At 39.1% G+C, this 12854-nt stretch overlaps 1 protein-coding gene across 2 annotated transcripts in view; it reads left to right on the forward strand.

The window, feature by feature from the left end:
* Positions 1-12854, forward strand: part of BARD1 (BRCA1 associated RING domain 1) — a 79477-nt gene that overhangs the window by 30407 nt on the left and 36216 nt on the right. For both annotated transcript variants that reach the window (XM_014843589.3, XM_070489781.1), the window contains exons 4-6: positions 563-1521; positions 10381-10461; positions 12371-12543. In XM_014843589.3, coding sequence (XP_014699075.3) covers positions 563-1521; positions 10381-10461; positions 12371-12543 — 1213 coding nt within the window. The remainder of the gene's footprint in view (positions 1-562; positions 1522-10380; positions 10462-12370; positions 12544-12854) is intronic.

Genomic DNA, 12854 nt, shown 5'->3' on the forward strand with positions numbered 1-12854 from the left:
TCTGTCCATAATTTGCTGAGTCTTTCTTAAAATTGTGAATGGATGTTGGAGTTTGTCAAATGATTTTTTTCTGTGTCTGTTGAGAAAATCACATGGTTTTCCTTTAGTTTGTTAGTAATATAGTAAATTATATTGATTGTTTTTCAAAATTCTTTTTTTAGATTAAGCATCAATTAACAAGTCTTAGTTTTTTTTGACTATTATTTATTAAATTCCGTATCTGTCTATTTATTTAGCATGTGTTTTCTTCATGGCTTTATCACCATCAGCATACTGTATGTTCTATTTATTTATTTGCATATTCTGCCTATCCCCAATGGAATATACATTTTATGTTTTATTCTCTGCTGTATCTCCAGTCCCTGGAACATTGTCTGGAATAAAGTAAGATTCAGTAAATATTTGTTGAACGAGTAAATATCTGCTCTCAAGGAGTTTATAGTCTAGGAGGGAGAAAGAGGTATACACATAAAAGGAGAACTATAAACAGAATTTTCTGGGAGCTCAAGATGGAAGAGATTAATCATGTAACAGATTTCTTTTGCTTTTTTTTTTAAATTAGATTCAAAAGAAGATACACCTGGGAAAGGTTTATTTAATGATGCAGAAAATAAGAAGAATTCAATAAAAATGTGGTTTAGTCCTCGAAGTAAGAAGGTCAGATATGTTGTCACTAAAGTTTCAGTGCAAACCCAACCTCAAATGATAAATGATGAAAATAGTCAGCAGGCCTCAATGTATGAATATGTTTCTCCAAGTCCTACAGGAGATGTTTCTGAGAGGGCTAAAAAGGCTTCTACAAGATCTAGAAAAAAGCAAAAAAAGAAAACTCTAGCTGAAATCAACCAAGAGTGGAATTTAGAGGCGGAAAAAGAAGATGGTGAACTTGATCCCAAACAGGAATGTAAGGAAAAGCTGGTCTCCTTCTGTAGCCAACCATCTATTATTGCTAGTCCTCAGATAAATGGTGAAGTAGACTTCCTGGCAAGTGGCTCTGTAACAGAATCTGAAAGTTTTGGAAGCTTAACTGAAGTCTCTTTACCATTGGCTGAACAAATAGAATCTCCAGAGATTAAGAGCAGAGATGAAGTAGTGACTCCTGAGAAGAATCTCTGTGAAAATTATCTTTCTTCTAAGAAATCCTTGCCATTAGGTCATAGTGGAAAACGTGGTCGTCGCAACAGACTTTCCAGTCCCATTTCTAAGAGATCTAGAAGCAGCATTCTGAGCACTGGTGGAAGTTTTGTCGAGCAAACAGTGCTCTCAGAAAACCTCCCATTGCCTGGCTGTTCTTCACCACCTTCAACCAAACTTAAAGTTGATGACGCATTAGGGAGTAAAAACAGTAATATATCAGATGAGTCTCTTAGTCTTTCACCAGGAACACCCTCTGCACTGAATAGTCCAAGTTACAGACGAATGATGACCAGCCCCTCAGCAATGAAGCTGTCACCCAACAGCCTTATGGCTGCAAAAAGAAATCATAGAGGAGAGACTTTGCTCCATATTGCTTCTATTAAGGTAGGATGCTTATTCTGAAATACAGTTTTGGAGTGAGACCAACAGTAAAACAATTTGCTTGGGGTTTGTGAAAAATGACATAAGACTACTAGGATAATTAACCTGCCACAGATGTACTACTTCTGAACCAGAGAAGCAAAATTCATATGGACTGCATCCCCACCTCAGTTAGAGCAGTGGCCCCTGGGCCCGGGAGCGGGATCTTGCAGGAGAAAACCAGTATTTCAATATTTCAGCTTCTACTTTACCCAAGTGCTTTTGTTTTTGTCTATCCCATAATGGTTTGGTTCAGTTTTCACTATTTTGTTTACCCATTCTTCTCGTGCTTTTTGAATATAGACCATTGCCAAGTTACTGCTGCCAACATATCTTTATACCTAGCAAAGGAGCTAAGGGCAGTGTGAGAGGCCACAAGCTTCTGTGTATGTTTGCCAGGATTTGGAAGGTTGAAAGATGTGGTCTGAACATCTCTCCAATGATCTAGAAAGTTGCTTGTCAGAAAAGGCTACTGCGGTTCAACACGAAGAAGCTTCCCCGTGCCCCACGGCCAGCTATTCGTTTTACTAGCCTGTTCATTGAAGTTAATTCTCTTTATTTATTGCCTCAAAACCTGGGGTGTGGCAGTGTTCGTTTCTTGGGACCAGGCCCGTTCGCCGAGTGTGAGGTGTACTTGCGCGGGCTGATCTCTGAAATTGAGGCAAGTACCACACGTCAAGGGCAGCAGTTAGCGCCATAGCTTTACAGACTTTGATCTGTTATTTCGTGCAAGTGTTATGAAAATATAATATGAGAGAGCTTAGAACTAAATTAGGATAGTTTTTATGATGTTTCAGTAAATTCTTTGGGAAATCCTTGGGTCTTTTGCAAGGATAGAGAGCTTTGGGAGGTCTGGAAGGAACCCGTGGAGGCCCCCAAATGTAAGGCTGTTGAGCAACGTCAAACATCCGGGAAGAAGATGGAGCAGACGTTGGGTCCAGGGATTCCTGTGTTGTTGTGTGGAGACAGGGAAATGCACAAAATGAGTTTCTCCCAACCGTTAGTGTTTTATTTTTTTTCCTTGCTTTGTCTTCCAATAAATGGTGAATGTAGATTATATCTGATGCCAGTCCCGGGGGAGCGTGCCACATGAGTATGCAGGGGGTTACATATCCCCTGAACAACTTGAGTTTTCAGAGTTGTCTCTGGTTATATTTTGGTTTGATTTTTGCAAAGCATGATTTTAAAAATCAGGCTATATTTTGTTTTATATGTATAATGCATGCATAATATACACTATTATAATCCTAACACTATAATGTTATTAATACTTTATAGACATAAATAGCTAGCATGATGATAATTATTTTTGTTTGTTTTTTCTGATTCATACATCAGAATGTCAGCTGCTTCAGTTTCTGCGTTTTGCTTTCTGGAAATTACCTTCACACCACCAGGCAGGCATCAACTTACACTGGTAGAGAATTTTTTTTTACTCGTAAGAATAGTTTCTTTCTTAGTGAGGATCTCTAGGACCTAAGTGTCTAGGCCGTGGTTTGGCAAACTGTTTTTTAGAGTAAATATTTTTAGCTTTGCAGGCTATATAGTCGTAACAGCCATTCACCTCTGCCATTGTAATGCAAACGCGGCCATAGACAATATGTAAACCAGTAAAGCTTTGCATACAAAATTAGTGTCTGGCCTAGAGGCCACAGTTTGCCTATCTTTGGCCTAGGCTGTGGAAAAAAGCCCAGCAGAATCTTAAGACAGGAAAAAATGGTGGCATGATGCTGCCTTGGTGAATTTTTCCCATTGATATGTTCAAGATTACTTCATGCAAGTTTTGTCAGATTGTCAGTTTTCTTAGAATTGTCCTGTCAGAATTGTGATTGCCCATTTTGATTCTCTCGAATTTATGAAATACTGTTGTTGTTAGTTGGCAGATGCTGATATAGTATATTTTAAAAAGTTAATTTATTTCTGTTGTTTTTGAAATCACTAGTTAACAAGTCTTCTCTTTTAGAAATTTATTATGAGTTGAATGTATGTTTCCATCTCAGCTTGATTTTGAGTCAGAACAAATACTTGAAAAAAAACAAACAGTAGCTTTGTCAGATTTACCTCTTTATAAATAGTAGTCATTTCATTTTCTTACCCTAATTTGTTCATTTACAGCCGAGAATGAATAATCTGTGTACTAGAAAACCGAATATTGCAATTATGCTGTCATATTTATGCTCTGTACCCACCTGCTTCAGAAAGGGTTTGAGGTGGCTCTAAAGTTAAAACTACCATACAGTGGACCAAGGACAGGGACAGAGGACAGAGTTACTGCGCTGAATAATGAGTGTAGAGCTGATGGCCTTTCAGGCAGCCAAAGCAGATAAGGGGAAGTGCCAGGTTTTTGCTGTCAGAGATAGATTTTGTTGGGACTGGCCCGGTGGCACAGCGGTTAAATGCACACGTTCTGCTTTGGCGGCCCAGGGTTCACCGGTTCGGAACCTGGGTGCGGACATGGCACCACTTGGCAGGCCATGCTGTGGCAGGCATTCCACGTATAAAGTATAGGAAGATGGGCACGGGTCTTAGCTCGGGGCCAGTCTTCCTCAGCAAAAAGAGGAGGATTGGCAGCAGTTAGCTCAGGGCTAATCTTCCTCAAAAAAAAGAAAAAGGTTTTGTTGTAGTTGTAGCTGTTGTTTCCCCTGCAGCATCTTGGTGTGCTTCCGATGCCCATTGTTCTCCCAGATTTTAAGTGTGTATGGTCGCACTGTGCATACTCGGTGTGTGCACGGTGGGCAGGGGCCCCGCAGTAGTTTCACTGCTCTCTTGGGCTAGTTAGCGTCCCTTGCTGCAATTACAGCTTTCCAGACTGATCTCTGAACTTGGTAACATTATTAAAGGAACTCTTTATTGTCTTACCCAAACTTACTGCTGGGCATCTTCATCGGCCATCACCTTTCTGTGGCTGCCACTCTGGTAGAAGCCACTTGTCTGTCTTGCCCTGACCACTTGCAATCACAACCAGTTACCACAAGAGTAGTGACTTAAAACAAGGTGGACTTATTTTCTCACAGTTCTTTGGGTCAGAAGTCTGGAATTTAGTCACCAGGCTGAAATCAGTTTGTCAGCCATGTCCCTTTCTGGAGGCTCTAGGAGAGACCCCGTTTCCCCCGTTATTTGGGTTGTTGACAGGAACTGCATAGTTCCTTGTGGTTGTAGGACTGAGATCCCGTTTTCTCCCTGGCTTTCAGCTGAGGGCCGTTCTCAGGTTCTGGAGACCACTGCAGTCCTTAGTTTGTGGCCCTCGTCCTGTCTTCACAGCCAGCAGTGGGAGTCCTTCGCACATGCCGTCTTTCTGATCTGGCGGGAAAGCTTCACTGTCTCTGTGGACTCCCAGGAGTAGACTGGGGCCACCCAGACTGTAGGATGTCTCCGTCCCTGATTTGCTTTACAAAGACCCTTTTGCCATATAAGGTAACGTAGTCATAAATCCTGGGGATTGGGATGTGGTCATTTTTGGGGCGAGTCATTATTCTTCCGACCACAGCAGTGGCCTTGCTCTGCTTTTCTTTATACCTCCTGCGGTGAGTTCTCATGACAGCCAGAGTAGTCTGACCCAAGTCAGATCTTACCTTTCTCTGCTCTGGTATGGGTAACTTCCTGGCCCCCTGAATACAAAACCACAGTCCTTCTCATGGCCTCCGCAGCCCTGCCTTCTTCAGGCTTCTGCTCAAATGCCACCTCTTCAGAGAGACTTTTCTTTTTTTTTTCTTCCTTTTTCTCCCCAAAGTCCCCCTGGTACATAGTTGTATATTCTTCGTTGTGGGTCCTTCTAGTTGTGGCATGTGGGACGCTGCCTCAGCGTGGTTTGATGAGCAGTGCCATGTCCGCACCCAGGATTCGAACCAACGAAACACTGGGCCGCCTGCAGCGAACTTAACCACTCGGCCACGGGGCCAGCCCCCAGAGAGACTTTTCCTAACTTATCTAAAGTAGTAGTCCCTGCCATACCCTTAGGTGTTTTGTTTATCTTCCTATTATTCTTTCCTGACGTTGTTTTAGATCTCTTTGTTTCTTGTCTCTCTCTTTCGAATGAGAGCAAGAATTCTGTTTGTTCACTGTTGTATCTTCAGTATCTAAACATTGCCTGGCACATAGTAGGTTGATATTTTGTTGAATAAATGAGTGAATTTTCCACTCAGCCATGATCTGAGCCCCATTCTCCTATCACCCTGGACTTTAACTTTATGAATTATTCAGGTGCATTCATTAGTGCTAACAATACTGGGCATGTGTTCTTTCTTCTGCCTCTTATATCCTTTCCTCTACATCTTTCTCTTTTCCCTCCTGGTCCTTTTGTACCTAACCTTCAAAATCCAGCTCATGTTGTACCTTCTTATAAGTCTTTTTCAGAATTCCCAGAGTTAGTTTCTTCTCTCTGCTCACATTATTTATTTGCATTTACATTCATTTAGGTTTCTATTTATTATATGACTCCTCAGTTAAACTTTGTGATTATCTGGAGTATATTCCTCATCTAAAATTTAATTTCAAAATATGAGTAATAACTCCACGTTTCAAAAATAAGAAAAATATTTACAGTGGAAAGCCTTGCTCCTGTTTCTGCCTCCAGCCACCCACCCTACTGCTGACAAGCCCTCCCTGCTCCCTACCTCTTACTTTCTTGTGTATCTTTTGTGAATTTCTCTATGCAAACATAAGCAAATCTTTCCATATTAGCACAGAGCTTTCTGTACATTTTGTAGTAGCGTAGCTTTCCATGAATTTGCATCTTGTAACTAGTCCCTTACTGATGGGTGCCTGTTTGTTTCTGTCCTTTGGCTTTGATAAACAGCGCTGCAGTGAGGCATCTTTGTTTCATGTGTGAGCAGGTATGTCTTTAGGATCAATCCTTAGAAGTGGGACTTCCAGGTTAATGTAAAGCATTTGTTATCTTGTTTATCTTGATCCCTCCATACTTGGTAATGGAAGGCTCTTACTAAATATTCAGACTGCCTAAATATCCAGGCTGCTTACTATATCATCAGCAGATACAGTTTATATTATCAATTCTCAAATTCTTTTTTCAGCTCAGGATCCTGGGCTTATAGGCCAGCCACCTAGTTTTTGGACAGTCAGCACCTTTTGAATGCAAACCCTCACAGGATTATTCTTGAATTCCTTATTTATACTTTTGTTTTATTATGCTATGGAACGTGAGGCAGAATATTTATTAATGTGATGCCTGGGATGTTGTGAACATTCTCTTTTAACCAGAACAAAAGTTGGCATCTCGAGGCTCTCTTTATTCCCCATGTTTCTATTAGAACATATATGTCACCTATGGTTAAAATGCTACTGAGAGGGGCCAGCCCTGTAGCCGAGTGGTTAAGTTCATGTGCTCCTCTTCGGTGGCCCAGGGGTTTCCCGGTTCGGATCTTGGGCACGAACCTAGCACCGCTCATCAAGCCGTGCTGAGGTGGCGTCCCACGTAGCAGAACCAGAAGCAAGGACCTATAACTAGAATATACAAGTATGTACTGGGGGGCTTTGGGGAGAGGAAGAAGGAAAAAAATAGAAGATTGGCAGCAGATGTTAGCTCAGGTGCTAATCTTTAAAAAAAAAAATGCTACTGAGAACATTATGTTATAAATGAGAGATTTTATGAGAAAGCATTATGCCTAAACTAAGATAAGCACTCATATGGTTTATTCTTCTGATTTAATAAAAAAAAATACCTTAGTATGTGACATTTCTCTAGACATAGAGAATTTTGATTTATTGTTCTATTATGTCACCATTTTATTATGTTACCTGCTTGAGAATTTGTAGGTGCTGGAATAAAATTCCCCAAAGTTCTCTAGCACAGATTCTTAAAATGGTAATGAATACTCATAATTCATGCCACGGCAATGAATGTATTATGAAATAGAAGCATGGCTTGAAGTTGTCATGTCGTGATGTATTTGTGATGCAGACATAATAGATAATATTTTGAAGGCAACTGACGAGGCATGACATGCTTATAACATAACAAAAGTGATGAGAATCTCCCGGGTAGAGAGAAAGTCCCTCCTGAGGAGCCTCCTTCAAGGTCTGACTTTGTAAGTCGTTAGACTTTAAGGCAGTTATGTTGTGTGGCGTGTAAAGTCGTGTTGTTCCATGTCCTTCATACCAGCTTCCTGGGAAAGGAGCAAAGGACTCAAGCAAACTGGCATTGGTGATATTTTCAAGATTTTAATTTCTAGAACACCTCTTGGAGTCAGTGTCCATGTTTCCCTGTGTCACCTGCCACCTTTGTAATAGCAATAGCTTTATAATACCAGTAACTTATCATCACGACTAGGCTGTTAGAATCCAGTGGGAAATTATTTTATTTAGTAAACACTGACTAAGAAGCTGGGGAAGTGTTTAATATATTCTAGATCTCCGTCCCAGATGACTCAACGTTTTTTAATGACATCTAGTTGCTGAAAGGAGTAGTTTTAGGTACCTGGTCAGTTAATTTACTTGGAAAAGCTCCATCATTTTGGGCAAGTCATCATTATTGTACTTAGTTGGAATGTCCTGCAGTATTTTTATAAAGATATTTATTAGTGATAGTATTTCAGAAGAGCTAACCTTTATAATAAAGAAAAAGAGTTTTGTTTGTGTGTGTGCTTTTGGAAAGTAAATTATATTGCTGTAATATGCACAAATATGTGAAGAATCTTTCCTTTGAATGAAAGGTTAGCAATAAGAAAATTCAGTGTGTCACACATGCTTCCTCATTTTCAGCCTTTAAGACATTACTTGAAAGTACCAAATCCATTTAAAATTTCTTATAAGTCTTGGTAAATACTTTTCTTAGATGAATTTTTTTTCTTGCTGTGGTTTAAGAAAATCTCATATTCTTTTAAGTTGTGAGGAGCCTAGAAGTGAGTGCTTATTACTCAGAAAATGTTCTGTTAGGGAAAAAAGTAATGTAAGGAAATCAGAAGCAGAAGTTAATTTATTTCCTGGAAACTTCATATTGGTTCAAGCTTACCTAGTTACTGTGGACCCTATCTAATTATCATAATTTTATTTATGTGCACGACTCTAAATTTACATAAAGTAGAACGATAAAAATATGACAAACTTTTAAGTATTAGGGAGGAGAAAGCAGATTGGATATAAAAAGCCAGCAGTTTGCAAATCAGCTGACATTTGTGGGAAGCCTAGGGGTGGAATGTTAACAGAAGACGCCTTTGATAATGTGAAGAGGTAACATGAAAGAAAAGCGCCGCTGTCTAGCAAGCTTACAAGAGATTCTGCTTTTACTTTGTAAACTGTCTCTGTATTACTATGTGACTATGCCCGTGTGAGGCTTCCATTCCACAGATATGTTTATAATATTTTGTGGGCTTCATTAGGTTAATGTATTTTTGTGATTATCATGTAGAATTAAAATGGGGAAATTTTTGAGAAGGTTTTTGTGGATACTTTCGTGTTGAGTGTTGGGAATACATGGTTCTGGCAGTTCATCTGCCCCAGTATTCATGAGATTGTTTAAAAAGTTCACATTGGTATCTCGACAGATGTTCCTGACTTCACTTGGAACTGACTTGAATATAGAGCAAAAGATGCTACATACATGTTAACTTGTACTAGAGGTGTATGGACCCCTAAAGAACTATGAGAAAATATTTTAAATTGGAACTGAGGCAATATATATGTTGAAATATATATAATACTAATTTTTTTGTCCCGTTAAATATTTCAGGTCATTTTGTTAATTTAGGAACATAAAAATTTATGTTCCTTGTGGATTTGGCTTTTTTTAGAAAACTAGGTAAAGTACCATCTTAGATTGGCTGTTTTTGAGAGGTAGCCCAAACCATCAATTAAAGCAAATGTTGCTGGTTTCAGGGGACTTACTGACTTCTGCATTATCAAGTAAATAGAGGACAAAGCTCATTTCAGAAGAGTATTGGGGCTGAGAGTGGGAGGGGAGAGATTTCCTCCTTAAAGAAGCACTTCTCAAAACCGGTTGGACACAACATTGTCAGTTGTAAATTAACTTTTGTTTGTTTAGCCTTATTCAGAGTAAGCTGTCAGTTATTTTTGGAGAAAATAAGCCTTGCCTCTGCCTAGAAGAATATCTTTGAGCAAATAAGGTGAATATGAACTAAATTAATGTATTCAAGGTAAGTAGAGTAATTCCAAGAAGACAGTTTTTTGGCAGTTTTAATGTTGGTTTCACTGAGCAGCCTTCTTGTCTTTAATTTTGTTTTAAACAATACTCAGAATCCATTTTCATGTATGCTTAAAAAGGATGTTTTCCACAAATGAAATGATGACTTTAAAATTTTCTTATGGGGGCTGGCCCGGTGGCGCAGTGGTTAAGGACGCAAGTTCCGCTTCGGCGGCCCGGGGTTCGCTGGTTCAGATCCCGGATGCAGACATGCCATCACTTGGCAAACCATATAAAGTAGAGGAAGATGGGCACGGATGCTAGTTCAGGGCCAGTCTTCCTCAGCAAAAAGAGGAAGATTGGAGGCAGATGTTAGCGCAGGGCTAATCTTGCTCAAAAAAAAAAAACTTCCTTATGTTTTGTGGTCTTTGGCTTGTGTCCTTTATTTGGTATTTTGAAATGAATTTTGATATGGGTTGCTGAGAGCAGAGATTTTGCATTCTGTATTCAAGGATGGCCCATATCACTTCCGTGACTGGGTACCTCAGAACAATTCATACATACATAGCTTACTATTTATTAACTCATAAGCAATAGGTATAAGAGAAAAGATTTGTTTTATTCTATCTAGAAGAAGACAGAATCTCAAAAAACAAACCCCAACAATCTCAATATCTTATTTTCCTGATGATTTTTAATTTCTTTTTATTTTTTCATTGTTCTCCTAGGGTGACATACCTTCTGTTGAATACCTCTTACAAAATGGGAGCGACCCAAATGTTAAAGACCATGCTGGATGGACACCATTGGTAGTTTTCCATTTGTTTGTTTTTATGCTCATTCTGTGTATGTTTTATATCATTATTATAGTTATTCAGTGGTCTATTTATTATCCTCTGCCCTATACTCTCTCTTTTTTAAACTGAAGAACTTATATTTTCACCAAGAGAAAATGATTTTTTTTTCATCTAGCGTTTCAATTGTGACAGGCAAGAAGTTGGCTACCTTTTGACTGACTACCTTTAGGTTTAGGAATCCAGTTACAGGATATTGCTGAATTTAGCTAATGTATGGAGGTGACTGCTGCAGCTGACATCAGCTCCATTCTACAGCATTGCATGTCGTTGGAACCAGATTTCTTGGAACAGAGAAGTCAGAGGCACTAGGTATAAGAATGTATCACAAAGAAGTGATTCTTATTGAGGATGTATCCTAACCTCACTCATATCCTATCCAATTGCAAATGTATAGAGGCAGTAGAAATCTTTGCTTACATTGAACATTTTGAAGTCTTTGCTTGTTCTTACAGTCATGCACTGTGTTTAATGATGGTTCAGTCCACGACGGAGCGCATATGTGATGCTGGCCCTATAAGATTAGTACCGTAGAGCCTAGGTGTCTAGTGGGCTGTACCGTTTAGGTTTGTCTAAGTGTACTCTGATGTTCTCACAACAACGAAATCGCCTGACACATTTCTCAGAATGTATCCCCATCGTTAAGCAATGCATGACTACTAAAAATGCAGTGTGAAGTATAGTCTGGAAAAAGAATGGCGCAAATACGTGGGAACAAGTGCTGTCTGGACTAGTTAGGACAATAAGCATGCGGTTTGCAGCCATAGAAGTGTCAGCAGATGAGGTGGATGCCCTTACCCTGTGAACTGCAGATTCAGCACAGAAATGGGGAGATTCTCATTAGGCCAGGTGCAAATACAGGTTTAAAGTTCTGTACAATGACTTCTTGCCAAATCTTTAAGCTCGGAGGGTTTAGTCTGGATCAGAGGCACTTTATTGTTTTGACTCCACAGGCTAACTAACCTTCTCAAAGGAAGGTTAACTTCTTTTTTTTTAAGCCACTAAGGCAAATTGTAGTCAAAGTTGGTGAGTTAGGCGATCCGATGCCTAATTTGGATTCCTTTCTCCTAGAAATAGACCTACAGACGTTTAGTGTGGTATTGCTTATGAATTGAATAGATGTACTTAAAAAGCACAGTATCCTAGAGATTTATTAGAATACAACGTAATGGCGTTGTTAACAGTTCATTAGACCTAAGGAGAGATTTGTATGTGAGGCATCTCTGAATATTCCTCTGTTACCAGTTATGTCATTCATTCAGTAAGCTCTTTTTGAGCACCTACTCCGTGTTGCTTGTGTTATCATTGACAACAGCCATACAGTAATCTGTAGCTTCAGCAGATAGAGAGGCTTGTCTTGTAAATGCTCTCTAGGATATTCACTTTGTTGGACGGTTATATGTATGTGCGGGTGCACCACTGAGCATGTTGCTAAGTGCCTGATTTAGTGAATTCTGTTCAGCTTTGGAGAATTTCAGATTTTATGCATGATCTGGTTGTTAAATACTTTCTAAGTCTTTTTCTTCTTGTTGTTTTTAGTTTATTATTGTGGAACAATTTAGGAACCAATATTGGTTTAAAGCTGCATTTTCTTCTTAAAAAAAGAGCACTTGATCCAAGGCTCAAATGAATAGCATCTTTTTCCATGAATTGCATAGATCTTGATCCCCATGTATCTTATCACAAAGATTATTAGTAGTGGCTTTTACTCTCTCAACAACTTAGGTCTGTATGAGTATTTAGGGAAGAACCAATTTCCTGACTGAGGTTCACATTTGTTTTTCTAGAATGTGGGTTTATTATGACATCTATTGCTCTTCCTCATCACTCTTCTCACTCCTTTTCTTTTTATTTATTTAATTAGCATGAAGCCTGCAATCATGGGCACCTAAAGGTAGTGGAATTGTTGCTCCAGCATAAGGCCTTGGTGAACACCACCGGGTATCAGAATGACTCACCACTTCACGACGCGGCCAAGAATGGGCATGTGGATATAGTCAAGTTATTACTTTCCTATGGAGCCTCCAGGAATGCAGTGTAAGTAGTTTAACTTAAAAACACATTTTTTAGTTGACTTGTTTTCCTGAGTCAAGGTCTGTGATGAAGCAAGACTTTAATAAAGTTGATGGCTCTTTTTCTTCTCTTTCCCAACTGAAATTAGATGTGACCATTATGTTCTGGATTTAAAATCAGCATTCATGCCTTTTTCCTTTATGATAATTATATATTTACACTTTTAGAAACAGTTCTCAAATTAAGAAACAATTGTCAAATTAATTTTGGAAGCTTTGATTTTCTGCAAAAATTCACTTAGTTTTTATATTCTGTGGATTGATTTGGACTTACTA

Source organism: Equus asinus, chromosome 19 (assembly GCF_041296235.1).
Source record: "Equus asinus isolate D_3611 breed Donkey chromosome 19, EquAss-T2T_v2, whole genome shotgun sequence".
NCBI classification, from domain to species: domain Eukaryota; kingdom Metazoa; phylum Chordata; class Mammalia; order Perissodactyla; family Equidae; genus Equus; species Equus asinus.